This window comes from Pan paniscus, chromosome 3, assembly GCF_029289425.2.
Source record: "Pan paniscus chromosome 3, NHGRI_mPanPan1-v2.0_pri, whole genome shotgun sequence".
NCBI lineage: Eukaryota > Metazoa > Chordata > Mammalia > Primates > Hominidae > Pan > Pan paniscus.
The window spans coordinates 85,429,021-85,455,974 of NC_073252.2; the positions used below are offsets into that span (position 1 = coordinate 85,429,021).

At 39.6% G+C, this 26,954-nt stretch overlaps 1 protein-coding gene across 3 annotated transcripts in view; it reads left to right on the forward strand.

Annotated features, from left to right (window-relative positions):
* The first annotated feature begins 623 nt into the window (after positions 1 to 623).
* NUDT9 (nudix hydrolase 9) overlaps positions 624 to 26,954 on the forward strand; it is a 38,348-nt gene continuing 12,017 nt past the window's right edge. Inside the window, exons 1-4 of one of the 3 annotated variants that reach the window (XM_008963644.4) lie at positions 624 to 3,227; positions 15,594 to 15,833; positions 18,879 to 18,974; positions 22,451 to 22,537. In XM_008963644.4, the coding sequence (XP_008961892.1) occupies positions 15,637 to 15,833; positions 18,879 to 18,974; positions 22,451 to 22,537 (380 nt within the window). In that variant the 5' untranslated portion in view covers positions 624 to 3,227; positions 15,594 to 15,636. Of the gene's footprint in view, positions 3,623 to 15,593; positions 15,834 to 18,878; positions 18,975 to 22,450; positions 22,538 to 26,954 lie in introns of all 3 variants that reach the window. The other 2 variants (XM_003811260.6, XM_003811262.5) reach the window with 2 other exon arrangements.

Here is a 26,954-nt window from a genome sequence, read left to right on the forward strand (position 1 = left end):
AAAAAGTCCTTACTTCTCCTTCAATTCTGATGACATCTGTTTAACTAATTTAGGATGTGGGTAATTTGATGAGGAGATGTTTTGTTTCTACCCAAGAGCAGGTTGCAGAACATGCACTCACTACACCTGAGCAGACGTGGAGTATGCATCCCTGAAGGGAGGAACCCAGGAGATCTGGCTGTCCCAGCTAATTGCAGTTTTGTTTCAGTGCCATGGAACTGGTTTTGTTTGTACAGTTGTTTGCACAGGTTCATCAAACTAAGTTCACGCTAGCCTCCCCTTAGGGAATATGGAGTTATAAGACTAGGGTCTGAGGAGCTTCCTGTGAGAACTACTTTCTGTTGCTCCCTTTCTTTGATTGTTGACTTTGTAACTCACTGCTTTTCTCCTGTCTTCTCTCGTGACTAATTTGTCAACAGACTTTGGACACACTGAACTTGATGAACAGAGCCGGTCTAATACATTTCCAGTTTAAGCAGTGATTAACAACACTGAGAGCAAAGTTTATCTGACCAGAGGAAGCCGAGTACTGATATTTATCTTTAAAATGCACATTTCAATAATAGTACTTCTCAACCTGAGAAAGCAGTCAAAATAAACAAAGCTGGACACTAGTTAAAGCAGTAAGGACAGACTTTATTCAGTGATGCTAGTCCAATAGGGAAGAGAGTGTAATACAAACTAATCCCACACTTCCCTGAAACAAAAGGCTGTGGTATGCAAAAAGGAAAGGCACAAAAGGATCTTAAGTTTTGGGGGGTGGCAGGGGGGCACGGTGGTTTGTTGATTGATGTGATTAGGCCATTTGGGTTTGTTAACTGGCTCTTATCCAGAGGAGAAACAAACTTCTATCTTTATGATAGGAGGCAGTGGTGCTAGCTAAAGCAAGGTACCGGTCTTGTATAGGGACTAGGAGCTAGAGTGAGTTATCTTTCTGAATATTTGCATTTCAAAGAGATGGCTCCCAAGTCTTTGAGGAAACTGTGTTGGGTGGTAGACTTACATCACCAAGGGTAGAGAAACAAGCTTTCTAAAGTGACTGCTCTAAGAAGGGGTTCAGGGACCTATCTGCCTATCATCAAGTTTTGGCTGGAACAAACAGTAAATTCTCCAGGCATTGAGTTTTGATTTCAGGGAAGCATTTTAACGGGATCTGAGGTCAGCCTAGGGACAAAGCCTTAAGCTACTGGAAGCTATGCTAGAGTATAATCAAATCTCTCAGTGCCGAGAAAAGAACTTTTATATGAGGAAGGTGAATCCTTTTAAATTATCAGGCCCAGAGAGACATTAAAATGAGACAGCAATTACATCCTACTCCCCACTTTGTTATGCATTCATCTCTTTAAACTGCTTGCTATAGCCACAAGTAGCTAAAAATTAACCTAATAATGGTACACTGGACACTGTAACTCGCACCCTATAGCTTAACGTATAGCCAACCACTAACCAATGCTATTTCTACAAACCAGTAATTCTTTACAACTTTGTATCAGTCAACTCCCTGTCCCCTTTTTGCCTTTAAAAACCTGATTGTAACAAAGGTGGACAGGAGTTCACATTTAAGGTTACTTGGGTCTGGGTCTTCTGGGCAGCTGTCCTCACTTTGGCTAAATGCTTTAAATTCTATTTCGTGCCTCAGCGTCTAGGTTGACAGTGTAGTTTGAACAGTCAATACCTGTCAAGAGTTCTGCAGTTTTCAGAACAATGGTTGTTAAAATTTGATTAATCTGGCTTTTAAGATGGTCAAAGTTTTGTAACGTCGGTGTATTGGAACCACACCACAGAAACAGCGGATCATCTCAGTAAAAGTCAAATATTTGCCACATCAATAAGCTAATATAAATGAGGTAAGCCTGATTACAAGCTGCTTTGGACAGTCTGGGTTTCCAACTTTGTTTGTCGGTTTGGCTAATTTTTCCCTCTCAAGTTTATTATCCAGTATTATGGGTGTTGCCCTCTGTTCCTCCTCCAGCATGTGTGCCTATTTTCATAGCTTTTCTCCTCCACGAGTTTCCAAGGGCCACAGCTGGTCCTAGCAAAGCCTTGTGAATGAAATCCAGCAATTGGAGCAGACAACTTGGTTAACAAAACAAAAACAAAAAACCAAGAAACGCTTCAAGATACGAGCGCTGAGTCTCTGGACTATCTCCTCTTGCTGTAACCGCCCAAGGGGTTCACCTTTCCCGCTTCCTAGACAGAGCTGATTCATCAAGACAGGGGAATTGCCATAGAGAAAGAGTAATTCATGCAGAGCCAGCTGTGTGGGAGACCGGAGTTTTATTATTACTCAAATCAGTCTCCTTGTGCATTCAGGGAGCAGGGTTTTTTTTTTTTTTTTTGATACGTAGTTTCACTCTTGTCGCCCAGGGTGGAGTGCAGTGGTGCGACGTCGGCTCACTGCAACCTCCACCTCTCGGGTTCAAGCGATTCTCCTGCTTCATCCTCCTGAGTAGCTGGGACTACAGGCGCGTTTACCACCATGCCCAGCTAATTTTTGTATTTTTAGTAGAGACGAGGTTTCACCACGTTGGCCAGGCTGGTCTTGAACTCCTGACCGAAAGTGATCCCGCCTCGGCCTCCCAAATCAGTCATAATTTTGCAAAAGCGGTTTCATTCCCATAACCAAGTATTATTCAAAATATGGCCAAGACCTGCGTCCTTCCGCAACAACTTACTCCCTAAAAAAACTAGGACAGGGCCAGGCGCGTTGGCTGAGGCCTGTAACCTCAGCACTTTGGGAGGCCCAAACAGTTGGATTATTTGAGCTTGAGAGTTGGAGACCAGCCTGGGCAACATGGCAAAAATCTGTCGCTACAAAACATACAAAAATTAGCCAGGTATGGCGGTGTGTGCCGGTAGTCCCAGCTACGCCGGGGGCTGAGACAGGAGACTCGCTTAAGCCCAGGAGGTTGAGGCGGCAATGAGCTAAGATCGCGCCCTTGCACTCCAGCCTGGGCGACAGAGCCAGACTCTTGTCTCAAAAAACAAAAACCCAGGGCAGCAAGTCTCTCTCAAACCCCTTGGCTTCTTTCCCACCTATTCCCGTTCCAGTTCCTCGTCTGTTTCACGTTTCCTTTCCTCTGACACTTTCTTGGTAGCTCCCTGCGTCCTCAAGTAAGCCTGCGCAGACTAGGAAGTCGAAGGAAGGCGCTGCGAAGCCGGCAACGCACGACCTTTGCTTTGCGGCGCGGCCGTAAAGCGCCATTATGCACAGAGAAAGTTACGAGGTTCGTGGCCGCGGTTCCCCCAGGCAGCTGGCGCTGGGGGCTTCGGCGTCACGTGCTGGTCTGGATTTTTCTCGATGCACTGGGGAAAGCGGTGGACTCTTATCGTGGGAGGGCTCTTGATCTGTGATTTATAGATAGGCACAGCTACTCCCGTTCGGGAACCCAACGGCAGACAGGTCCTAGTGCCCATCAGATACCCGCGGCCGGGACTCGGAGCTGTGGGGTGTGGGGAGGCGGAGGCACCAACTAAGAGCGACCTAGCATCGCAAAGCCGCCCTCGGGGCGCTGATGGCCAGACGCCTCCTGGGAAAGGCTTTAGCCGCGGTGTCTCTCTCTCTGGCCTTGGCCTCTGTGACTATCAGGTCCTCGGGCTGCCGCGGCATCCCGGCGTTCAGGTATTCCACCCTCCTACTACCGGCTCCTTTGCCCTAGACCTTGAGTTGGGGGTGGGAAGCAGCTTTTTTTTCTGGCGTTTTCTGTAGGCTTTGCTTTGCCTCCCGGGTTTTTATAGTCATATACAAGTTTTCAAAAAGGCTCTAAAATGTTTTCTCTGCCTTTTGAGGAAAACGAGTGGCAGGGACCCTTCTTGACCTCTGATTTTGAAATTTGCCATCCTCCGTAAATCATTGTTAGTATCACGAGAGAGTTTAAATAGCAATTGTTTGGGGTGGTGGTGTCCCGTGCCATTTTTTTATGGTTAATACTTAAAACATTATTATTAGTATTAATACATGTACTTAGTTAAAACAACTTGAAAATGTAAAATGAAAAGTAAAATCACTATTCCCCCTGTCCCCTTTCCAGGGTGGACAATATATTATATTTACTATCTACCTCCTTTTTTTTTTTATAATTTGTCTATTGTGGATAAATTTAGGGATTTATGGTGTCTTACACTGCCTCCTTCTGTTCTTCCCTTCTCCAGTTTTTATTCTTTGAGTTAGTAAACACAGGGTCCTAGGTGCAGCAGTCTTTTCTTATTTTATAGATATTAAAAGTCTTGAATCTACAAAGATGATAATTAGAAAAAATATCTATTTCCTAAATAATGTACTTACTGTTGGTCAATTGTTCTGTGTCTTTTTGGTCCTGTTTCCTTCTGTTGCTTTTTCTCGAACATGTGATGGGCACTGGTTATCTGTCTATATTTTGATTAATATGAGTAATAGGTCTTGTTTTCAGTACATGGGTCGCTAATTGACTTTTGGCTCTGTACCAGGTTGCCTAGATAGGAAGGTTTCAGTTGAGGGCATGTGAGCAGGTACCAGATGGGTAGACTGGGAACCTGCCTTTTGCTTCAGGCTTTGCAGTAGTGGTGGAGCAACTTCTCTACAGAGTATAGCTGTTTATTTCCTCAGTGTGAACTGTAAAATTATTAAGGCTAAGTTTCTGCTGTGTACTCTTAACACCAGTATTCACAGTAGGGGTCCTACCCCTTCATTTCTAAAAAACTTTTGATTTTATCTTGGAGACAAACATAACTATTTTGGACTTTTTGCTTGGAGATTGGGGAGGGAGGAGGACTGAGTGATTTCCATGGTTATTGTCGCGCTGCCAGTTTATGATCCTTGGGCCCACTGACTTCAAGCTTGAAACCTCTAGCTCGGCTCAGCTTGTAGGAATAGCATTTCTCCCTAACCTTTTGGTGCGTTTTTTTTTTTTTTTTTGAGAAGGAGTTTCGCTCTGTCGCCCAGGCTGGAGCGCAGTGGCGCGATCTCGGCTCACTGCAACTTCCGCCTCCTGGGTTCAAGCGATTCTTCTGCCTCAGCCTCTTGAGTAGCTGAGATTACTGGCACTCGCACGCCCGGCTAATTTTTTTGTATTTTTAGTAGAGACAGGGTTTCACCATCTTGGTTAGGCTGATCTGGTCTTGAACTCTTGACCTCGTGATCTGCCAGTCTCGGCCTCCCAAAGTGCTGGGATTACAGGCGTGAGCCACTGCGCCCGGCCTTGGTGCATATTCTTATTTTACTTTGTCCTGCTCTGGTTTGTAGGTCAATATTCCAACTACTTTTAATTTTCCTGAAGTTGGTTACCATCTGTCATTCACTGGTGGCATTTATTCCTTCTCCTGGTATGGATTTTATTTCCTTTTATCTTTATCTTATTTTAGTGGGATTTGAGGAAGGAAGGAATACACGTGTGTGCTCTCTGGAAATCTCTAATGCTCTTTTTGTTAGATGCCAGCAGAACAATGTAAAGTTGCTTGGCAGTTATTCTTCGTTTTTGTAACTCTGGGAACCCTACATGAGGCAGGTATATCCAGAACCAGAGACTGTACTGACTTGAAAGAAAAAGCCAACAGTTAACAAATGTGCCAAGTACCTGGTAACTAATGTGGCAGAAAAGCTTGAACCGGGGAGGTGGAGGTTGCAGTGAGCTGAGATCATGCCACTGCATTCCATTCTGGGTGACAGAGTGATACAATGTCTCAAGAAAAACAAAAAAAGAATTTTATGGCCACGCACAGTGGCTAACACCTGTAATCCCAGTGCTTTGGGAGGCTGAGGCAGGAGGATCGTGTGAGGCCAGGAGTTTGAGACCAGTCTAGGCAACTTAGCAAGACCCTTGTCTCTAAAAAAAAAAACGGGGCCTGGTGGCATGCATGTGTAGTCCTCACTATCAGTAGGATCAGAGTAGGCTCAGAGACTACTAAGTGATCAGTAGGATTGCTTGAGCTCAGGAGTTGAGTTTGAGGCTGTGGTAAGCTATGATCGCATCACTGCATTCCAGCCTGAGTGGCACAGCAAGAGCCTGTCCCTAGTGTTCTTTTCCTTTTTTTTTTTTTTTTTTTTTTGAGATGGAGTCTTGCTCTCGTTGCCAAGGCTGGAGTGCAGTGGCGTGATCTTGGCTCATTGCAACCTCCGCCTCCCAGGTTCTAGTGATTCTCCTGCCCCAGCCTCCCTAATAGCTAGGATTACAGGCGCCCATCACCATGCCTGGCTAAGTTTTATATTTTTAGTAGAGACGGGGTTTCACCATGTTGGCCAGGCTGGTTTTGAACTCCTGACCTCAGGCAATCTGTCTGCCTTGGCCTCTCAAAGTGCTGGTGATTACAGGTGTGAGCCTCCACGCCTGGCCAAGACCCTGTCTCTTTAAAAAAAAAAAAAAAAAAAAAAGAATTTTACCAGTCTTTGATAATTTGGAAAAACCCAGAAAGTGACAGTTTTGCACTTAGTTTTTGTGATTACTAGAAGGTTTCCAATGTTCATTTTCTTTTTTTCTTGCTCTGTCACCTAGGCTGGAGTGCAGTGATGTGATCATGACTCACTGCAGTCTCAACTTCCTGGGCTCAATGATTGTCCCAGCTCAGCATCCTGAGTATCTGGTACTACCGGTGCGCACTACCAGGCCTGGCTAATTAAAAATTTATTTATTGTTTGTAGAGATGGGTCTCCCTATGTTGCCCAGGCTGGTCTCAAACTATTGGGCTCAAGTGATCCTCCTGCCTTGGCCTCCTGAAGTTCTGGGATTGTAGGTGTGAGACACTGCTCCCAGTCATCAAATGTACATTTTCTAGAAAAAAGGTAGTATATTACAAAGATGTAGTGAATGCTTTTACATACCACAACATACAAATCTTCCAGAAGGATCTACTGGTGACGTGTGTAGAATATTGTTTTATTCCTGTGAATGCATAAAACATATGAATGAACTAAAAATGAAATAGAGATAGTAAAACATAGTGTTAAGAGCCTGGAATTCTAAGACAGCTTGCCTAGGTTTGGATGCTGATTTCTACTCTCAATTGTGTGACCTTGGTAAACTTATTTACCTCTCTGGGTCTTAATGTTCTTATTTCCTTTTTTTTTTTTTTTTGAGACAGTCTCTCACTGTCGCCCCAGCTGGTGTGCAGTGGTGCAATCTTGGCTCTCTGCAACTTGCGCCTCCAGGGTTCAAGCGATTCTCCTGCCTCAGCCTCCTGAGTAGCTAGGATTACAGGCGTCTGCCACCATGCCTAGCTAATTTTTTTGTACTTTTAGTAGAGACGGGGTTTCACTATGTTGGCCAGGCTGTTCTTGAACTCCTGACCTTGCGATCGCCTGCCTCGGCCTCCCAAAGTGCTGGGATTACAGGCGTGAGCCACTGCGCCTGGCCTTAATGTTCTTATTTATTAAAAAAAAAATTGAAAAAGGATAATATGGCCTGGTGTGGAGGCTCACACCTGTAATCTCAGCACTTTGGAAGTCCGAGGCAGGAAGATTGCTTGAGCCTAGGAGTTCAGGACCAGCCTGGGCAACATAGAGTGAGACCCCATCTTGACAAAAAAATAAACAAAATTGGGAGTTGCTCAGCCTACCCGATTTACCAAACGACTCCCTTGCCAAAAAAAACACAAAAAACTAAACCAAAAAAAAAGCCGGGTGTGGTAGCACGTGCCTGTAGTCCCACCTACTCAGGAGGCTGAGGTAGGAGGATTGCTTGAGCCTGGGAGGTCGAGACTGCAGTGAGCCATGATTGTACCAATGCATGCCAGCCTGGGTAACAGAGTGAGGCCTTGTCTCAAAAAAAAAAAAAAAAGTTAAAAAAAAAAAAAAGTACCTGAACTCAGTTGTGAGGATCAAGTGAGTTAATTTACAGTGCTTAGAACACTGTCTTACACATAGCAATCACTGTATACATTTAGGTGTGATTATGACAATGATTGTTGCAGATTTTATTTCAAAGCACCATGTCAGTATTGCATTTTTAAAAGTTTACCAGTCTTAAGAATTGGTTTTTGCCATGTAAATGGACCTTATCAGCTACTTAGTTCCCATTTGCTAGGCCAAATATATTTCTTGCACTTGTTCAATAATACAATACAAAGGTCTAGGCTGTATATGTGTGTATTACAAGTATTCTTTTTTCTGGTACCTTACAGTGTATCACATTTAAATAGCATATATAGATAGCAGTGTTAGCACTTCTTGATGTGATAAGATGTATAGCCTGAATTTTTGCACAATTAAATTTGTTTTAGAAAAGTAAATAATCCAGTGTGTAAATCTGCCTGGTCAAGTAGGTAGATTTGTGGAATTCCATAAACATTTTATTGCTAAATCGGGGAACAAAGAGCCTTAAGTTATTTAAACATTTTTGGTACGTGGGTGGGATGGAGTGGAACAGGATTAGTGTTTCCTGTTGGGTATTTAATTAATGGCCTTAACTTTTTTCTTGCCCTACTCCCAAACTATGAAACATAACTCATTTTGTAATAGGGTTCAGTTAGAGATTAGGGTTCCATATGTTAAAATTTTGCTTTTTAAAACACCTGAAGTCTGTTTGCTAATTTTGATAAATGTGTTTCATATATGTATTCATTTTTTATTGAGTATGGGTTTAAGGTGAGTGAGGGAGACTTTATTTTCAGAATATTCATTGTGTAGGTTTCCTAAACTGTGGCAGCTGAGGCAAGAAAGTCGTCATAATATGAAAGTGACTGAACCTACTGCTTTTAGTAAAGTTAGTCACAAATCAAATACTCGCTCACGTTACACTAGTTTTCAGCCCGTCTGGGGATATTAACTTCTTTATTAGTTAGGTTTTCCCTCATTTTTGGGTGTTTTACAACACTTTACAGATGTAAAGTGAGTGTAAAATGAAATAGTCATTGTTACAGAGTCTTTAAATGTGATGAAAGAGAACAGCTTGAATAGTATATAAAACTGTAGACACACAAGAATAGGAAAGAATGAAACCAGTTAAAAATCCAACTGAGTTTGTCAGTTTCTTACAGAACTCAACACTTATAATTCAGCAATCACACTCTTTGGTATTTACCCAAATGAATTGAAAATTTATGTCCACACAAAAACCTGCACACGGATGTTTATAGCAGTTTTATTCATAACTGCCAAAACTTGGAAGCAACCAAGATGTTCTTCAGTAGGTAAATGGATAAATAAACTGCGGTACATCCAGACAATGGGATATTATTTAGTGCTAAGAAGAAATGAGCTATCAAGCCATGAAAAGACATGGAGGAATCTTAAATGCATATTATTAACTGAAGGAAAGGCTGTATGATTCCAACTATATGGCATTCTTGAAGGCAGAACTGTGGAGACAGTAAAAAGATCAGGAGTTAGATGAATTGGGGTAGCACAGAGGACTTTAAAAAATAGTCATTTTTTTAGAGCAGTTTTTAGGTTCACACCAAAATTGAGCTAAAGATAAGAGATATCCTGTATACCTCCTACCTCCACCCATGCATAGCCTCCCGCACTGTCAACATCCCCACAGAGCCACGGAGCCATACGTTTGTTAAAATTGAACCTACATTGACGCTTTATCACCCAAAGTCCTGTGGTTTATGTCAGGGTTTACTCTTGGTCTTGTACTTTATGGTTTGGATAAATGTATAATGACATGCATCAACTCTTATGGAATTGTACACATAAAATTCACTGCCTTTAGGGCAGTGAAACTTGCGTATGATACCTAATGGTAGGTACATGTTTACACTATATACACCGAAGAGGGACCAGGAGGAAGTCTAGTAAGCAGTTCTTGTAAGTCAGGTTAAGAATTTTAATTTAAAAAGTTTCTTATTTTTTTAATGAGTCAGGATCTCACTATGTTGCCCAGGCTGGAGTGCAGTGGCATGATCATGGTTCACTGCAGCCTTGACCTCCTGGACTCAGGAGATCCTCCCACCTCAGCTTCCTGAGTAGCGGCAACTACAGGCACATACCACCATGCCTGGCTAACTTTTAAAATTTTTTGTAGAGATAAGGGTCTCACTGTCTCACCTAGGGTGGTCTTGAACTCCTAGCTTCAAGCAGTCCCCCTGCCTTGGCCTCCCAAAGTGTTGAGATTACAGACGTGAGCCACCGTGCCCCACTGAGAAGTTTCTTTTTATAGATATATAATTATGTAATTTGCCCTAATTGCATACATTTGATCAGGCATACCTCACTTTATTTGGTATATTTGGGTAGTCTTTTTTCCTTCTCTTTTTTTCCTTGTTTCCTTTTCTCCTTTTTCTTCAGTTTTATTTCTTATCCTTTTTAAATTTTTCTTTCTTGTTCTTTTTTTTCTTATCCTTTCTTGCAACTCCCTTTCCTTTTCTCCTTTTCTCTCTCCCCTTTTCCTCCCCATCTTTGCCACTGTCTCTTCTTTCCCCCTCATCTCCTTTTTCTTCTCTCCTGTACTCCCCTTTCCCCCTCCCTTTTCTTTTCGTTCTTCTTCCTTTCTTTTCCCTCTTCCTGTTTGCCTCTACTTCTCTTCACATCAGCACCTTATTTCCTAGCCCATATTAAGAACCTGATTATATGGCTCCTTCTATATATGTTTATATAGTAAATAGTAGAGACAGTTGTGGTAAGCAGAATAATGGCCCCCCAAGTATGTCCACATCCTGATACCTGGAACCTGTGTATATGTTGCCTTACATAGCAAAAGAGAGTGCAGAGGTGGTTAAGGTTAAGGACTTTGAGATGGGGAGAGCATCCTGGAAGGTGCGCCTGATTTAATTGAGAGTCCTTAAAAAATGGCCTGGCCGTGATCAAAGATATGATTACTAATAAATGGTCAGAGATTTCTATGTTGCTGGCTTTGAAGATGATGGAAGGGGGCCATGAGCCACAGAATGCAGGTGGAATGAGGATTCCCTCTAGAAGCTGGGAAAGTATGGCAAATGGATTTTTCTCTTGAGCCTCCAGAGAGGAATGCAGCCCTGCTGATAAATTGTCTTTAGCTGAGTGAGACCTGTGTTGGACTTCTAACCTACAAAACTGTAAGACAATGAATTTTTATTGTCTTAAGTCATTGAATTTGTGGTGATTTGTTGTGGCTTCAGTAGAAAACTAATACATTATATACATGCACTGAAATATACTTATTTATTTTTTATGTCATTGCTTTATAAAAATAGTACCATATTATAGGACTTTACTGAATCTTTTTTCAGCAATGCCTTACAGAAATACAAATTGTTTGATGTCATTTTTTTATTAGCAAGTAAATTTCTCCACATCCTTGCCAATACTTATTTTCTGTATTGTTTTTTTGATAGTGATCATTCTAATGGGTCTGAGGCAGTATCTCATTGTGGTTTTGACTTGCTTTTGTCTAATAATTAGTGATATTGAGCATCTTTCCGTGTGCTTATTGGCCATTTGTATATCTTCTTTGGAGAAATGTCTATTGGAGTCCTTTGCCCGTTTTTAAATTGGGTTGTTTTGTTGTTGTTGTGTGTAGGAGTTCTTTCTATATTCTGGATATAACCAACCCCTTATCAGACATGTGATTACCAAGTATCTTCTCCTGTTCCATGGGTTGCTTTTTCACTCTTGATTGTGTCTTTTGATACCCAGAAGTTTTTCATCTTGATGTAATATGTAGTCCAGCTTACCAATTTTTTCTCTTGTTGCTTGTACTTTTGGTGTCATATCCAGAAAATCATTGCCAAATCCAGTGTCATGAAATTTTGTCAGCATGTGTTCCTCTAAGATTTTGATCATTTTAGGTCTTATGTTTAGGTCTTTGACCCACTTTTAATTAATGTTTTTATATGGTGAAAGGTAAAGGTCAAACTTCATACTACTTTTGCATGTGAATATCCAGTTTTCCCAGCACCATTTGTTGAAAAGACTGCCCTTTCCCTGTTGAAATGGTCTTGGTACCTTTGTCAAAAATTATTGTGAGGATTTATTTCTGGGTTCTACTTCTATTCCACTAGTCTATATGTCTTTCCGTATGCCAGTATCTCAGTGTTGGGATTACTATAGCTGTGTAGTAAGTGTGAGACCTTGAACTTGTTTCTCCCTTTCAAGATTGTCTTGGCTATTTGGGGTTCCTTGAGATTCCATATGAATTTTAAGGTAGAATTTTCTCTTTCTGGAAAAACATCATTGGGATTTTGACAGAGATTGCATTGAATCTGCAGATAACTTTGAGTAGTATTGACATCTTAATATTTTTTTCCAGTCAATGAACATAGGATGTCTTTTTATTTATTGGTGTCTTTAATTTCTTTTAGCAGTATTTTGTGGTATTCAGTGTATAAGAGTTTTGCTTCCTTAAGTTTATTCCTAAGTATTTTATTCTTTTCTATGCTATTGTAAGTAGAATTTTCTTAATGTTCCTTTTGGATTGTTAATTATTAGTGCTTTGTTTGTTTGTTTGTTTGTTTTTGAGATGGAGCCTCGATCTCGGCTTACTGCAACCTCTGCCTCTGGGGTTTAAGCGATTCTCCTGCCTCAGCTTCTCGAGTAGCTGGGATTACAGGCACACATCACCATGCCCGGCTAATTTTTGTATTTTTAGTAGAGACAGGGTTTTGCCATGTTGGCCAGGCTGGTCTTGAACTGCTGATCTCAGGTGATCCACTAGCCTCTGCCTTCCAGAGTGCTGAGATTACAGGCATGAGCCAGTGCACCCAGCCTGTTAGTGTTTTTTAATGTAACCATTTTTGTGTGTTGATTCATACCTTGCAACTTTGCTGAATTCATTTATTAGTTCTAACAGTTTTTTCATGAATTATCTTGGGTTTTCTACATAAAACATCATGCGATGTGTAAATACAGGTTGAGTATCCCTTATCTAAAATGCTTGAGACCAGAGCGGTTTGGATTTCAGGTTTTGGAATATTCGCATACACATAATGAGATGTCTTGGAGATGGGACTCAAGTCTAAACACAAAATTCATTTATGTTTTATATATACTTTAAACAGGTAGCCTGGAGATACTCTTATACAGTATTTTAAACTTGTGCCTGAAACAGTTTTGGTTGTGACCCATTACATGAAGCCAGGTGTGAAATTTTCTATTTGTGGCATCATATCAGCACTCAAAAAATTTCTGATTTTGGATTTTTGGATTAGGGATGCTCAACCAGTTTTACTTCTTCCTTTCCAATGTGGATACCTTTTCCTTTTTTTTTCTTTCCTAATTGTTCTGGCTAGAACTTCTATTTCTTTCCTAATTGCTCTGGCTGAACTTCCAGTGTTATATTGATTAAAGTGAACATCCTTGTCTTGTTCCTGATCTTAGAGGAAAAACTTTCAGTCTTTCACCTTCACACCATTAGCTGTGGGCTTTTCATATATGGCCTTTATTATGTTGAAGTAATTTCCTTCTATTCCTAGTTTGTTGAATATTCTTAAATCATGAAAGGGTGCTGAATTTTGTTAGATAATTTTTCTGCATCAATCAAGAAGATTGTGTGTTTTTTTTTTAAATTTTGTTAATGTGATACATTATGTTGATTGATTTTCGTTATATGGAACCATCATTGGATTCCAAGAATGTCTCCCTTGGTCATGGCATATAATCCTTTTCATGTGCTGTTGAATTCTGTTTGTTATTATTTTGTTGAGGATTTTCACATCAGTATTAATCAAAGATAATGGTTTGTAGTTTTTTTATAGTGTCTTTGTCAAGCTTTAGTATCAGGATAATGCTGGCCTCAGAGTGAGTTTGGAAGTGTTTACTTCCTCTTTAGGTTTTTGGAAGAGTTGAGGGAATATTGGTGTTGATTCTTCTTTAAATGTTTGGTAGAATTTATCAGTAAAGCCATCTGGTCCTGGGTTTTTCTTTGTTGGGAGTAAATAGATACTTTAAAAAAATTCACCTTTTAAAATTATTTATACAACCCCATCCAAACTTTACTACCTATCCTGCAATGTTTATTTTTTCCTTTATGGTCATCAGCCCATCCAGGATCATTGATTGCTTCTAATTGTCATGTCTTTTTAGTCTTAATCTATCTGGAAGAGTTCCTGCACCTTTCTCTATCTTTCATGACCTTACCAATTTAGAGAGAACACACCTTTATTCTGTAAGATGTCTCTTAACCTGGGTCTGTCTTGTGTTTCCTAATGTCCAGATTCATGTCATATATTTTTGGGAGAAATACCTCAAATGACTGTTGCATGCTTCTCACTGTATGAGATCAGGAGGCACATGCTGTTGACTTATTCCACAACCTTGGTCAAGTGGATATTTGCCCCGTCAATCATTTGTCTTAAGAAGGGCAAATTGACTGGTATTGTGAGAGCAGGGGAAAGGAGCTATCATAATTTTACCATGTCCTCAGAATCTCCTTTCACACTTTAGATGTCCTAATTTAAGGTCATCAAGAATTCGTATTTTATTTTAAGAATAATGAGAAGTCATTTAACTTTTTAGGCAAGATGAGATATGAAAAATTTTTGTATATGCTGTGTGGTTAGGGTGAAGGTTAGTTGGTTTTTCTTTTGCATATGCTATCCAGTTATTTCATGCCTGTATATTTTATTTAAATTTTGCTCTAAAGGTTACAATTTGTATATTTACCACAGTCTACCTTCAGATTATATTACATTAGTTCATTTTCAGTGTAAAAAATTTTTCAATAATTTCTATTTTCCTGTTTTTCCTTTGAACCATTTTTGCCATACGTTTTATGTGTATGTTAGACTATAGATGATTTTTAAAAAATATATTCCTTTACATAGACTTTAAACAGTTTTCTTTTATATATATATATTTTTTTGAGATGGAGTTTCACTCTTTCACCCAGGCTGGAGTGCAGTGCCACAATCTCGGCTCACTGCAACCTCCGCCTCCCGGGTTCAAGCAGTTCTCCTGCCCCAGCCTCCCGAGTAGCTGGGATTCACCACACCTGGCTAATTTTTGTATCTTTTAGTAGAGACAGGGTTTCACCATGTTGAGCAGGCTGGTCTCGAACTCCTGACCTCAAGTGATCTGCCCTCCTTAGCCTCCCAAAGTGTTGGGATTACAGATATGAGCCACCACACCTGGCCTACACTTGTTTTTATGGTTTGAGTTTTCATAACAAACTTCCCCTTCCACAACAGATAGCACACAAGTAAGTTTGTGTCCTTTTTTTTCTTTTTTTTTTTGCCCAAAATAAATTCAGTGAGTGGGTTCCAGCTAATAAGATTTAGCTGTATGTTAAAAAAATGTATATTTGAAAATAATCTCTCATAGATGTTGGACCTTTAGACTAATATGCATCATATTTGAATTTTCTGATTCTTAAAGGCTTTTGAAATTGGAAAGTATGTTTTTGGGTCTTTGAATTAGGTTCTTTTTTTTCTGAGATGGAGTTTTCGCTCCTGTTGCCCAGGTTGGAGTGCAATGGCGCGATGTTGTCTCACTGCAACCTCTGCCTTCTGGGTTCAAGTGATTCTCTTGCCTCAGCCTCCCAAGTAGCTGGGATTACAGGCATACGCCACTGATTTTGTATTTTTAGTAGAGACGGCATTTCACCATGTTGGTCAGGCTGGTCTTGAACCCCTAACCTCAGGTGATCCACCCACCTCGGCCTCACAAAGTGCTGGGATTACAGGCGTAAGCCACTGCACCCGGCCTAGGTTCTTTAATTAATATGTTTTTGGTATTTATGTAAAATGTTTTTCTTTTTCTCCCCCAGAAACTCGTTTTCATCTTCTTGGTTTCACCTTAATACCAACGTCATGTCTGGTTCTAATGGTTCCAAAGAAAATTCTCACAATAAGGCTCGGACGTCTCCTTACCCAGGTTCAAAAGTTGAACGAAGCCAGGTTCCTAATGAGAAAGTGGGCTGGCTTGTTGAGTGGCAAGACTATAACCCTGTGGAATACACTGCAGTCTCTGTCTTGGCTGGACCCAGGTGGGCAGATCCTCAGATCAGGTGAGCAAATAAGACAGCGTTAGCTGGGAATAAGACTTTTAGAGAAGGTAATGGTTTTATTTGTAAAGTATCTTTTTGACACCTGAAAATAATTTCAATCCATGCTTAGCTGTGTTATAACTCAGTTTCCACATTTGCTTGAATTCTTGCCAAAGATAAACAGTTCATATTTGTTTATTCTTTTGGGGGTTTTATTGAGGATACTTCCAAATAGTTAAATCTGTTTTGATTTGAAATGACAAATAACATCAGCTATATGTTATGAAATAACAGCTGGTACTGTTATATTTGTTTTGAAATAACAGCTGATGGTATTTGTTTTCATGTGTTCTATTTGGGTTATCAATAGAACATCCTTTATGGTTATTTTCCAACATAGCTAGACTTGTGAAAATATTTTTCGGAAAATTCTCCAGGTTACTAAGAACAGGATGATGATAAACCAGTGTGAAAAAATAGAAAAGGGATGGATAAAGGGGAGTGAGAGGGGGAGAATGAGAGAGAAGGGGCTCTCACTAAATTCATAGAAGTGCCGCATTGATTAACATTTTATGTTTATGTTTCTTTTATATTTTCCAGCTTTATTGATGTATGATTGACAAGTAACTATATATATTTAAGGTGTACAATGTGATATTTTGACATACATATACATTGTGAAGTGATTACAACAATCAAGCCATTTAAAATAATCTTACATGGTTACCTTTTTTTTGTGTGTAGTGAGAAGAGTTGAGATCCACTCTCAGTGAGTTTCAAGTATACAATACTGTATTATTACTATTTTTGAGACTGGTGCTCTCTCTCTCTGTCACCCAGGCTGGGGTACAGTGATGTGATCACAGCTTGCTCCAACCTTGAACTCCTGGGCTCAGGTGATTCTCCTGCCTCAGCCACCTGAGTAGCTAGGACTATGGGCATGTTCCACCATACTTGGCTAATTTTATTTTAAAGTAGAGATGGGGTCTCACTGTATTGTCCAGGCTGGACAAGAACAGTATTATTAACTGTAGTCACCACACTGTGCATTAGATCTCTAGAACTTACTCATTTTGCATAACTGAAACTTTGTACCCTTTGACCATCATCTCCCCATTTTTCCCATCCCTTTATGTTCCTTTTCTAACCCAGGGTGGAGTGCAGTGGTGTGATCATAGCTCACTGCAGCCTTGATCTCCTGGGCTCAAGTGATCCTCCCACTTCAGCCTCCTGAGCAGGTGGGACTACAGGTGTGTGCCACCATGCCTGGCTAACTTTTAAATTTTTAGCAGAGAAGAGTTCTCACTGTATCGTCCAGTCTGGTCTCGAACTCCTGAGCTCAGGTGATCCTTCTGGCCTTGGCCTCCCAAAGTGCTGGGATTACAGGCATGAGCCGGCACGCCTGGTGATTTTTTTAAAAGGGTGAATCTCTAGAGTCCCAAGGGCATTGCAGCTCTGGTTTTATAATTTCATGGTTTTTATCATTTAATTCTTTTTATTTGCATGTTAGATGGCAGATTGGTTAGAAGTCTTAAGAAAATGTATGGATCATTGAAATTGGAAATTATTCCCCAAACAGACCACAGATATTTCTTTGCTCACTCAATGGAATTAAAGCAAGAAAAAAGTGAAACCTGTGTCAGAACTGCCCATGAACTATCCAGTGCTATGTAACTCTTTATTCACTGTCAGTGCAATTATGGCAGGGATTTTATAGTGGTGAGGAGAGTAGTTTAGTTATGTCTGTTTAAAAATGTTTTTGTTGGGCCGGGCGCAGTGGCTCACGCCTGTAATCCCAGCACTTTGGGAGGCTGAGGCGGGGCGGATCACTTGAGGTCAGGAGTTTGAGACCAGCTTGGCAAACATGATGAAACCCTGTGTATACCAAAAGTATAAAAAATTAGCTGGGTATAGTGGCATGTTCCTGTAGTCCCAGCTATTCAGCAGGCTGAGGCAGGAGAGTCGCTTGAATCTGGGTGTTGGAAGTTGCAGTGAACCAAGATAATGCTACAGCACTCCAGCCTGGGTGACAGAACGAGACTCCATCTCAAAAAAAAAAAAAAAGAAAGAAAGAAAAAATAATTTTTTTTGTGGCATGATATAAATATAGTAAAGTGCGCATTTCTTTATTTTTATTTTATTTATTTATTTTTTGAGATGGAGTCTCGCTCTGTCGCCCAGGCTGGAGTGCAGTGGCGCCATCTCGGCTCACTGCAAGCTCCACCTCCTGGGTTCACGCCATTCTCCTGCCTCAGCCTCCCGAGTAGCTGGGACTACAGGTGCCCACCACCATGCCCAGCTAATTTTTTGTATTTTTTTAGTAGAGATGGGTTCCACCATGTTAGCCAGGATGGTCTTGATCTCCTGACCTCGTGATCCGCCCACCTTGGCCTCCCAAAGTGCTGGGATTACAGGCGTGAGCCACCATGCCCGGCTGTAAAGTGCACATTTCTTACATGTGAAGGTGTGCAGCTCAGCAAAATTTTACATTTACATAGCTCTGTAACCACTGCCCAGATCAAGATCTAGAACATTTCCAGCATAGTATGTCTGTTTTTAATTTACATCATATTTATTATGCAGCTTGTGGGGCAAATTCACTGCTTTGTGGGTTTACTCTGATAAGAATATTAATCAGTGTGCATTTGAAGAAATTTAAATTATTTTGAAATAGTAGAAACATCATCAGAAGAAATCTTATTTTTGGAATTACATGGGAGCAAATAGTTTTCATATTGTGCCCACAAACAATTCCTTCTTGCTAATAGACCTTCTTGTAGCATGAGGTAGGAGCTCTAGCTCTTCTGCTGGTAGTCCTTCCTGGAGGGGTTAGTAAGTTTAATAATAATATATATCTTTGTACTGTGTGGTGTTTTGGTTAAAACTTTTTTTTGCCTTAAAAATTGTTTTGAAGGAATAAGATGGATTTGTGAAAAAAAAAAACTAACCCTTAAAAATTTATTGTTTCAGAAATACTTCTTATGGATAACAGATTGACTTGCATTATTAAGCTGTTGGTAGTTTTGAATCATTATTTCTTATTTTACATTGGTATTCTCATTACAGTGAAAGTAATTTTTCTCCCAAGTTTAACGAAAAGGATGGGCATGTTGAGAGAAAGAGCAAGAATGGCCTGTATGAGATTGAAAATGGAAGACCGAGGTAGGTACTGGGAGCAGAGCATCTTACAATAATGAGTCACCAAAAAGTAGAAAAGATAGTTCATATTTATCAAATCCTTGTATGTGCCAGATGTTGTACAAATTTATTTACATATGTGATGTAATTAAATCTGCACAATAACCCTGTTGGTGGATATTTTTAATTGAATTTTACAGATAAGGAAAGAGAGTATAAGCAATTTGTATACAGCTAGTAAGTGGCAGAGGCAGCGTTTGAATGCATCTTTTTGTAATTGTATCTTGGAAACAGAAATAATTGAATACATTAACAGAAAGAAAAATTGTTCAGCAGATATTTATTAAATGGTATAGTATCTTAAAGTAAGAATTTATCCAAACATGTAAGAGTAAAAATAAAGATAACCCAATAATTCGGGTCTTTCTATACTTTTTAAAAAATGATTTTTCTATACAACTCAAAAATTATCCATTTTCCTTAAGATATTATAAAAGTGTATCAGCCTGTTCTCACAGTGCTATACAGACATACCTGGCCGGGCACAGTGGCTCACGCCTGTAATCCCAGCACTTTGGGAGGCTGAGGTGGGCGGATCCCCTAAGGTCAGGAGTTTAAGACCAGCCTGACCAACATGGAGAAACCCCATCTTTACTAAAGATAAAAAATTTAGCCAGGCATGGTGGCGGGCACCTGTAATCCCAGCTACTCGGGAGGCTGAGGGAGGAGAATTGCTTGAACCGGGAGGCGGAGGTTGCGGTGGGCTGAGATTGCACCACTGCACTCCAGCCTGGGCGACAGAGCGAAACTCCATCTCAAAAAAAAAAAAAAATAGACATACCCAAGACTGGGTAATGTATAAGGGAAAGAAGTTTAAATAACTTACAGTTCTGCATGGCTGGGGAGGCCTCAGGAAACCTACTGTCATGGTGGAAGGCAAGAGAGAAGCAAAGATACATCTTACATGGCAACAGGTGACAGAGAGTGAATAAGTAAAGGGGGAAGAGCCCCTTATAAAACCATCAGATTGGCCAGGCACAGTGGCTCACACCTGTAATCCCAGCACTTTGGGAGGCCAAGGTGGGTGGATCACCTGAGATCAGGAGTTGAAGACCAGCCTGGCCAATATGGCAGAACCCTGTCTCTACTAAAAATACAAAAATTAGCTGGGCATGGTGGCGGGCACCTGTAATTCCAGCTACTCGGGAGGCTGAGGCAGGAGAATCGCTTGAACCCAGGAGGCGGAGGTTGGAGTGAGCCAGGATTGTGCCGCTGCACTCCAGCCTGGGCAACAGAGTGAGACTCCATCTCAAAAAAACAAACAACAAAAAAACCATCAGCTCCCATGAGAACTCACTCACTATCATGAGAACAGCATGGAGAAACTGTCCCCATGATCCAGTCACCTCCCACCAGGTTCTGCCCTCAACTTTCGAGAATTAAAATTTGAGGTGAGATTTGGGTGGAGTCACAGCGCCAAATCATATTAAAAAGTTAGAAAGAAGTGTAAAAATTAGCATGTACCAAATAAAACCAAAGAAGGATCACAGATTTGAAATCATGGTTATCATCTTATAAAAATGTTACACTTTGTATTCTTGGTTCCTGTAAGACAAGGAAATGGTAGTACTCCTCTCATCTCAACCTGGTCCTTCAGTTTTGCTAAGTTCTTTCTTTGGTCATAACTTATTCACCTTTCTATGTTATTGAGTCTTTTTAAGTCAAATTCTCCTTGCATTTGACTGATTCCTTAGGTTCTTTTATAGATACAATTATAAAAATATTATGAAAAGATAGGTAAGATATATAGATGGAAATGCAAGATAGATTGTTCTTTTAATCAAGTCTCTTTGACTAATAGAAACTAACTTTAGCTTGCCTGAGCAAAAGTAAAATTTATTTTAAGGCTATGCTATAGGAATGTCTCAAGGAGCTCAAAGCAAAAATGCAGCTAACTTGAGGAAAAGATGGAATTCGAAATCCATCAGGACTCTCTCTCTGCTTCATTTATGCTTTTGTCTATATTTTTGGCTTATTACTCTCTCTTTGCAAATAACCATCTGTGCTTTTCAGGTTTCAATATAGTCTGTGTGTCCATTCCAGTTTCCTGTTTCCAACTTATGGTCTTGGTCATCTATACAAACTAATCTGTCTCTTTATGGTGGCCTTGATCACTTGTGTTCAGGGGTGTGTGGTTACATGGAATAAAATATGGTTGCAGGCCGGGCACGGTGGCTCACGCCTGTAATCCCAGCACTTTGGGAGGCTGAGGCGGGTGGATCGTGAGGTCAGGAGTTTGAGACCAGCCTGACCAACATGGTGAAACCCTGTCTCTACTAAAAATGCGAAAATTAGCTGGGCGTGGTGGTGCATGCCTGTAATCCCAGCTACTCAGGAGGCTGAGGCAGGAGAATTGCTTGAACCCAGGAGACGGAGGTTGCAGTGAGCTGAGATCATGCCACTGCACTCCAGCGTGGGTGACAGAGTGAGACTCTGTCTCAAAAAAAAAAAAATATGCATATGCATATATATATATATATATATGGTTGCTGGCCACTCTGCCCCTCCTCCTGTGAATTTGGAAAGAATTATTGTCAGCTGGGCAGGTGTCTTGTCTCTTCTTTCTGTTGCTATTTGCAAGTCTTGCTGAAATATTTCTGAGTCTAGTACAAAAACAATATAAAAATTCATTCAATTTTAATAACAGTCACTGGGAAAAAAGAATAAAAAGAGATGGCAAAAAGGGAAATTTTGGCAAGTTGTTTATTTACTTTCATATAGTGGGAGGGCAAGAGATACAGCACCATGAAGTAGAATTACATGTTAGAACATTTTAGTAGTACATAATGAAAGTTGAACATTTAAAGAATGTTTACTGAAATAAAATGACACAGGCATGAGTATTGATAGGTTTCTCTGACAAATTTTTAACACTGGATTGTGGCATCAGGTTAAATAGCTGGCATTTTTATAAAATTGTATTTTAGTCTACTTGAAATCTATGAAATAGTAATACTAATACCTTATCATATGCTACAAATATATATTATTGATAATAAAAATCCAGAAACCATTGAGGAAAAAGGGATTTAATGTAACAAGGACAATTTTAATAGGAAGGGTTGTAGGAGAGTAGAGTAGGAAATGAGAATAATGAGCAAGTGAAGAGAGATCTAGGTGTTCCAGAAGAAACCAGGAAGGTTCCAGTTTGAATTTGGGAGTATAGGTGGAAACTGAAACAAATCATCACATTGTAGAACCACTTGGGGTATGAGAGCCTCTTTCTGGATCAAGTTTAAAGCATATCACATGCACAAAAGAAAAATTAAATAGCAGTGTCATGAAATACATGACTTCAGCACCAGATATGTGATAGTTCCATTGGATTTGTAAGGACTTATTCTGTCTTACTGCTTATGTTCTCTTCTTTTGGGTTATATCAAATCAGGTTAAAAAGATGAACACATTCAATTGATTTTATGCTTTTTTTGTTTTTCCAGAAATCCTGCAGGACGGACTGGACTGGTGGGCCGGGGGCTTTTGGGGCGATGGGGCCCAAATCACGCTGCAGATCCCATTATAACCAGGTAAGAACCAATAAAAAGCGTATCAGCAGCAAAGAGCTAAGTGATAGAAAAATTGCAGACTGTAGCTATGTTTGTGTATATATGTATACCTGTGTGTATATACATATGTATGTGTTTGTATATATATATATGTATGTATACAGTCATGCATTGCTTAACAATGAGGACACGTTCTGAGAAATGCATTATTAGATGATTTTGTTGTTGTGTGAACATCATAGAGTATATTTACATAAAACTAGATTGTGTAGGTACAATTGTATAAGTAGTATACACCTATGCCATATGCTATAGCCTATTGCTCTTAGGCTACAAGCCTGTACAGCATGTTACTGTACTGAATACTATAGGCAACTGTAACACAATTGTAAGTGTATGTATATCTAAACATAGGGAAAGTAGGTAAAAACACGATATAAAAGATAAAAAACCATACACCTGTTTCGGGCACTTACCCTGAATGGAGCTTATAGGACTGGAAGTTGATCTGGGTGAGTCAGAGTGAGTGGTGAGTGAACATGAAAGCCTAAGACATTACTGTCCCCTATTGTAGAGTTTATAAACACTGCATACTTAGGCTACACCAAATTTATAAAAAATATTTTCATTTTGTTAATAATAAATTGACCTTAACTTACTGTAACTTCTTTATAAACTTAAACATTTTTAAAACCTTTTTGGCTTTTTTATAGTAACAGCTTAAAACACATCATGCAACTGTACAAAAATAGTTTCTTTTGTTACCTCCTTATTCTGTGAGCTTTTTTTAATTTAAAAAAGTTGTTTCTTCTGTTTGTTTTTAAACTGTTTGTTAAAAACTAAGGCACAAACACACACATTAGCCTACGGCTATACAAGGTCAGGATCATCAATATCACTGTTTTCCACCTCCACATCTTGTCCCACTGGAAAGTTGTCAGGGGCAGTAATATGCATGGAGCTGTCATCTCCTATGATAATAACGCCTTCCTCTTGAATATCTCCTGAAGGACCTGCCTGAGGCTGTTTTACAGTTAACTTTTTTTATAAGTAGAAGGAATATACTCTAAAATAATGATAAAAAGTGCAGTATAGTAAATACATAAGCCAGTAACATAGTCACTTATTATCAAGTATTATATACTGTATGTGATTGTACTCTTATGACTGGCAGTGCAGTAGGTTTGTTTACGTCAGCATCACCACAAGCATGTGAGTAATGCATTGGGTGAGGATATTGACAATGGCTTATGACATCATTAGGTGATAGGAATGTTTCAGCTCCATTGTAATCTTATGGGACCACCATTGCATATGTGGTCTGTTATTGACCAAAACATCATTATGTGGCACGACTATACACACACACACATGCCTGCACATGTATATTACATAAATATGCATGCAGATGTATATATAATTGATATTTTAAAGGGACTTTATATAAAATCATAGTGATGCGATGTAAGTATAAAGCTGTACTTATATGAGTAGGTTAGGCATTATATAAAGAAGGTTAATTCTATTTGTGCATCTATTTATTGAACATCTATTTGTTCTCAGCATTGAGTAGACACTTTGGTAAATATAAAAAAATCTAAGAATCCTAAGTTGGTTCTCTGTCACTGAAGAGCAATGGCTTTAGTTGCAAGATGGAAAATGTGAAGTAAGAAAACATGTTAAATGTGATCAAATAATATGGGTGATTCAGGATGCTTTAGAAGATTAGAAGATTGGATGTGGGTCATGACTGTGGTAAACTAGAGCACCCAAGAAAGGCTTTATAAAGCAGGTAGATTTGAGCTGAACTTGAACCTTGGGTAGGGAGACAGCAGGAAGCCTAAGAAAAGGGTTTGTAGTAATATCTGAGTAGAGACCAGCTTGGTTGAAACAGAATATTCTTGTAGAAGAGTAGTGGGCGAAAAATGAAACTTAAAGTTAATTTTTGTGCAGTTTTATTGTGGAGAATTTTAAATGCCAAAGTTAGGAGTATGGACTGGAGCCATTGAAGGTTTCAGAACGGGGGAGAGGCATTCTCTTCCTGAGGCAGACCTATGTGGTAAGCCAAATCATATTCAAGTCTCTTGATGAGCATGAATCAGAATTAAGAAGGTCAGTGAATCTAATGTTTAGATGTGCTTAGCTATCTCCACAGGAATCATCTTTCTAATGTACCTGAAATATTGTCATATTTGTCATCCTTTTAATTTTTATTTTTTTACTTTTAGAATTTCTTTGCTGACCATCTGTCTCCCCACGTGGAATTGTCATGTTCTTTCTTTAAATAATGCAAATATCCTCATATTGTTACTTTCTTAGTTTTGATATTTTGGGGGCTTTTCTTCAAGGAGACTCTGTTTTTCTTTGATCTGAGATATAATAATAATTTGATAGTTTAACTCTTTATATATTTTTTTATTTTCAAGTTACTGGAAGAGGCACCCATACTCACCCGGTCTTATTTTGTTACTTGCCCTCTTGATTCTCCTGCCAAAAAGGATCTTTACCCAACCCCAAATTTTATCTTCCCTCCATCCATCCATCCACTTACCCACCCATTCACCTACCTACTTACTTAACTACTGATCAGCCTACCTCTCCATCCACGTACTGTTAGAACCTCTATGGTTTAAATGAGATGGAAAGAGTTAATAAAAAAAATATTAATGGCAGTGTTAGTTTCTGATTTTGGTGAAGCTGGCTAAAAACAGGAAGGTATGAAATGTTTGAAACAGGAATGTAATGCTAGTAAGGGGACAAGAGCAGAAAAGGGAAGCCAGAGTTTTGAAAGTTAGAATCTAGTTAGCTTATCTTTATCTATGGTGGACCAAATAGTGGCTGGGAGTATACATGGTGATTGTGTATCAAGTTGTTTTGAAATGGTAGACTTTTTTAGCTTAACTCTGTCATACAGATAAGAGAACTGAAGGCTTAGAGATGGTCCGAGGCTATAAGAGAGCCCACAGGTGGCAGAGTCTGGCTTTCAACTGTACTCTTAAGTTGATGTTCTTTGTTATCTCAATAATGCATTAATTAATAATAAATAGTAATGCATTAATTAATAAATTGATGAGTTCCTCTAAATAGATGAGAGGCAGCAGAAATGGAACAGAGAAGAATGAAAGATGTTGAAGGAAGATTCAAGCCTTAGATGAATTGTTAAAAGTATTCTACTTTTAGACTAGTCTATTCCAGGCATCCTGTCAGTGCTATCATTAGTTTTTCTATTTGTTTTTCACAGAAGCCCCTCCAAGTAGGTATTGATATATCTATTTTGAGGATTTGAAAATAGAGACTCACTGGGGTTAAGTTACTTGCCTAAATGTTGTAGATCTGACATCTGAATCAGGGGTAAGTGGCTTTAAATACTGTACTTTTTCTGTTACACCACTAGTGAGTCTTTACTATACTGTACTTTTTATCATTGTTTTAGAGTATATTCATTCTACTGGAGAATCACCCAGGCACTTTCAGAGCCAAGATTTCACCCCCCTTTCTTTCAAGTATGCACTTCATGATTCAAAACAGCGTTGTTCAGGATTTCATAAACTTTTTCAGAAGCTCCGGGGCAGGTGTTAAATTTTCAGATTCCCAGGCATCTCTCCTAGAGATTGTCCAGGTACAATTATCAAAAGTTTCTTCAGATCCTCTAGAGTCAAAATGAGTTGGGAAGTGTTAATATATTATTGTGAATAAATTCAGGTCAAACAATTGATGACAATTTCATTTTCTGTTCACTTTTGGTTAAAGACAGGAAGGTACATACTGTTAGAACTGGGGAGGGAATAGCAATAGGGCATAGAAATATTACTGATATTCAGTAAATGTTTATTAGGTTCATCAATTAAAATGATGTATTAGTTCTGTTAGATCAAGAAATTTTGTTTTAAAATTGGTGATAATGTATTTAATACTAATAAATAATATAGCAAGAAGCTACTCTGCATAAAATCCATACATTTGTCCTTCGGAATAAAATCTGAGAACATATGCAAGCTGCTGATCATCTCTCTGATCCTGCCTTCTCCCCAGTAGCATCTCTCTCTTTTTTTTTTTTTTTTTTTGAGATGGGTCTTGCTATGTTACCCTGGCTGGTCTTGAACTCCTGAGCTCAAGCAGTCCTCCCACCTCGGCCTCCCAAAGTGCTAAGATTACAGGCAGGAGCCACCACACTACACCTGGCCAGTGGCCAGCATCTCTCTCTATTCTGTTTCTCATCCTTGTTTCATAGTCACAACTGGCTGGCTGAAGAGCAGTGGCTGTATTGAGTCTTTGTTTTCCCAGCTCCTTGCATGTGATGTGTAGTAGGTGCCAGTAAATGTTTATGAGTGAACATAGCCACCATTTGCCTTCTTATCTTTCCTTTTTTTTTTTTTTTTTTTGTGAGACAGATTCTAGCTCTGTCGCCCAGGCTGGAGTGTAGTGGTGCTATCTCGGC